The sequence below is a fragment of the Propithecus coquereli genome, unplaced genomic scaffold (genome assembly GCF_000956105.1).
Source record: "Propithecus coquereli isolate 6110/MARCELLA unplaced genomic scaffold, Pcoq_1.0 Scaffold378, whole genome shotgun sequence".
NCBI classification, from domain to species: Eukaryota; Metazoa; Chordata; class Mammalia; order Primates; family Indriidae; genus Propithecus; species Propithecus coquereli.
The window spans coordinates 3538325-3541975 of record NW_012149485.1 but is presented as its reverse complement, the minus strand read 5'-3'; the positions used below and the strand labels follow the sequence as shown (position 1 = coordinate 3541975).

The following is a 3651-nucleotide window of genomic DNA, read 5'->3' as shown; positions in this document are numbered from 1 at the left end:
GCAACCCTGGGGGAGGCGGTAAATATCATTATGTAGGTGAGGAAAGTGATGCTCAGGAGGTTGAGTAATTTGTCCAGGGTCACAGGATTAGGGAGGCCTCAAATCCAGGTCATCCTGGCTCTGAAACGCATCTTCTTTCTAATATACCAAACTGCCTCTCACAGATTGTACAATGTTGCAAATATTGTTAGATCTTTTAGCATTTTTAAGAGTTTATTTAAAGTGAATAAAATGATTTCTTTCTTTTCTTTCCATGGAAACTTAGGTGATAGTGGCCACCAATGTGGCAGAAACCTCCATTACAATTAGCGGCGTCGTGTATGTGATCGACTGTGGCTTTGTGAAACTCCGAGCCTACAATCCCAGGACAGCTATTGAATGCTTGGTGGTGGTGCCGGTGTCCCAGGCCTCAGCCAACCAACGAGCAGGACGTGGTGGTCGCAGCCGCTCGGGAAAATGTTATCGCCTTTATACAGGTTAGCGTGGCTTTTCCTTAAGGATTTTTGACATTCTCGTAGTCAGCCTGGGTGTTGGGGAATGCAGCAAATATTTACCCCAATGGCAGAACCTAACATAAAATCCTGACCTCCCTCACAGGGCCCTGTGTAATCTGATCCCACCACCTTCCTCTCTGCAAACACAGCATTTCTTTGCTACAGCTCCCTGTCGGCCAGAGCTGGCCCGTGGGTCACCACCTATTTGCCGTCCCTGTTCCAACCTAAATAATGTCTGGGCACAGGCCTGGTTGTAGCCACGTGCCCCTGGAGCACGGGCTCTGTCTCAGCTCCTGTCTTTCTTACCTTTCCCTTGGCTTAGTGGGTGTTTTCCTGTTCTGAGATCCCTGAATCCTGTGGGGCCTCACATTGGGTTCCACTTTTACCTCTGATTCCAAGCATCCTTGCTGGGCTAAAATGGAGAGTCTGTCCCGACAGTCTTTCATAGAAAACAAACAGCTGGGAAGCTCCTCTGCGCCATGCACCATGCTGGGCTCTGAGGGGGCAGAATGAAATTCGATACACACTCTCCTAGCCCTTAGAAGCTTTCTTTCCAGCTTGAAGACAGCCTTCCCTACACAGAGCTGCTGTTTCCTCTGCACTTCTCTTTTGTAGGGGAGTGATGCCGAGGTTTTCCCCAGTCGTCCCGATTCAATTTCTGAGTCACTGCTGAGTCCCTCCTCTCTCCAGTATCCATCTGCACACACTCACCAGGTCCAGGGTTGTTTCCTTTTGTTTTGTTTTGTTTCCGTTGCTGTAGCTACCTCTGAAGAAGGTCCAGGTGTTTTAGCTCTGCCTTTTATCTCTTTTCCCTTCTGATTACCATTGTCCTTATTCAGTCTTTGACGTTGTTCTTTCTTTAACACAAGTTTACAGAGCACTTGCTTTGTGCTGGGCATGGTGCTAGAGCTTGGAGATTTGGGGCTAGGTAAGCCATGGTCTGTCGCCATGTGGCTGACAGTCTGGTGGTGGAGGCAAACCCACAAATAGATCATCATATTATGGTGTGGTAGGGCTGCCATAAAGGATAGGGAGCCTTGGAAGCAGAGAACAGGCCCAGTGTTGCCCTGCTGGGGAGCTGGGGAGCATTTCCTGTCTGAGGTGGTGTTTGAGCCTGACTTTATTGGCAGCTCAGTAGTTATCCAGGTGCAGGGGTGGCAGGGGAGATCCATTTCAGCACTCCAGGCAGGGGGGGCCGGAGTGTGCAAGTACTCGGAGGGAAGGAAGGGGGTGTGGAGCGAATGAAGGGGGTGTGGAGCATTCGAGGCAGGGAGGGAGTAGGCAGAACTCAAGGCCGAAGAAGTAAGGGCAACCACTGAAGATGCTAAGAAGGAAGGGCTGGAGTGGGAAAAGGAGAACCAGGACTAAAAGACATTCTGAAATGCAGAGGAGGAGAAAGTTTCAAGGTACTTTTCTTTTTAAAAATAACCTGAGGTGAAATTTATACAACAAAATTAACCATTTTAAAGCGAACAATTTAGTGGCATTTATTATATTCACAATGTTGTACAGCCACTACCTCTGTATAGTTTCAAAACATTTCCATCACTCCAAAGTAAAACATCTTAGTCATGAAGCAGTTTCTCCCCATTATTCCCAGCCCCTGGCAATCAGCAATCTGTGTCCTTCTCCATGGATTTATCTCTTGGATATTTCATATAAATAGAATCATACAGTAAGTGACCTTCTTGTCTGACTTCTTTTACTTAGCATTTTCATGATTCATGTACATTGTAGCATGTACTCCATTCCTTTTTATGATTGAATAATATCCCATTGTGTGGATAAACCACAGTTTGTTTATTCATTCATCTGTTGATGGGCTGTTTTCATCTTTTGGCTATTGTGAATAGAGCTGCTATGAATGTGCATGTATGTGTATTTGAGTACCTGCTTTTAATTCATGTGGGTATGGCAGAGTCCTGTGACAATTCTGTGTTTAACTTTTAAGGAGCTCAAGTTACTTTTAAAGAGGAAATGGCCAGCACCATCTCATGCACCACAGAAATCATGTACTAGAATGTGGGCTAAAGATAGGCAGGTGGATTTGGGTGAAAGGTCACTGACTCCTGCAGTAGGAGCAGTTTTAGCGGAGGTGGGGTTGGGCAGGTGCCACTCGACAGTAACGAGTGCATTAGCGTCCAGCCCCCGGCTTCTAGAGAGTGCAGCTCTGAGCGGGGTGTACCTGCTCAGACCCTTCACAGTTTCCCAGAACCTTCCAGGACTTTTTCTCACCTTGTCTTCTACTAACCGCCTACACCTACCCTCCACTGTTTCCCAGTTGAATGATACTCTTGGGCTGCCCTCTGCTGTCCCACTTGGATACCTTTTCCTTGGGCTGTTTCCTGTTTGCCTAACAGTTCCTCTTTATCCTTTAAATCCTCTCAAATGGCCACTCCCTTTTGAAGCTGCGCTAGGTGCCTTCTGGTGGCTATGCTGTCCTCCTTCCCTGAGCCTCCATTTCCCTTTGGGGGGACCACTCACTGGGACCTCGCCTGTTCCTCCTCCCAGTCTGGTCTCTTCATATCACTGAAGCTTTGCAAGGGGATTGCCTGCGGCTCCTGCAGCTCCTGGCCCAGTGTCTCCCACACTCCTGTCCTCAGGAGAGTTTGGGTGTCACTGGACTTGCAGGAAACACCTATTTCCTGTGAGCATCTTCTTGGCAGGGTCGTCCTCTTGTCTGATAACTTCCCCTCTCCCTTGGTCGGCAGAGTGCTTAGGAAATGTGGTTATCCTACCAAAAAGCTGTACCCGAAATGCTCTTGAAACTGAAGGGAGTATCCCATTTGGAACTTCCTCCTGTTGCCTGTCATCTAGAACCTTCCAGTTAGACCCATGCATTTGGCAGTTTCTATCAGTCCATAGAACATTGGTTGTCTGTTTTCTCAGAGCAAACCTTTTTCATGTTCTTCAGTGATAGTGCTATTTCTTCATGACACTTTTCTTTTGTTGTTGTTTTTTTTTTTTTTTTATTTCAGCATGTTATGGGGGTACAGATGATGTTACGTATGGTGCCCTTACCCTCCCTCCCCCCAAGTCTGAGCTTCAAGTGTGTCCATTCCCCCGGAGGTGCACATTGCACTCATTGTTTGTGCATATGCCTGTCCCCTCCTCCCCCCTCCCCCCTCCCCTTGCCCAACATCCAATACATGTTATT

General features: G+C 47.5%; 1 protein-coding gene across 1 annotated transcript in view; it reads left to right on the top strand.

Moving 5' to 3' along the window:
• The window catches only part of DHX35 (DEAH (Asp-Glu-Ala-His) box polypeptide 35), a 68649-nt gene that overhangs the window by 44000 nt on the left and 20998 nt on the right, over positions 1 to 3651 (top strand). The window contains exon 9 of the mRNA XM_012652056.1: positions 266 to 476. Within this exon, the coding sequence (XP_012507510.1) occupies positions 266 to 476 (211 nt within the window). The remainder of the gene's footprint in view (positions 1 to 265; positions 477 to 3651) is intronic.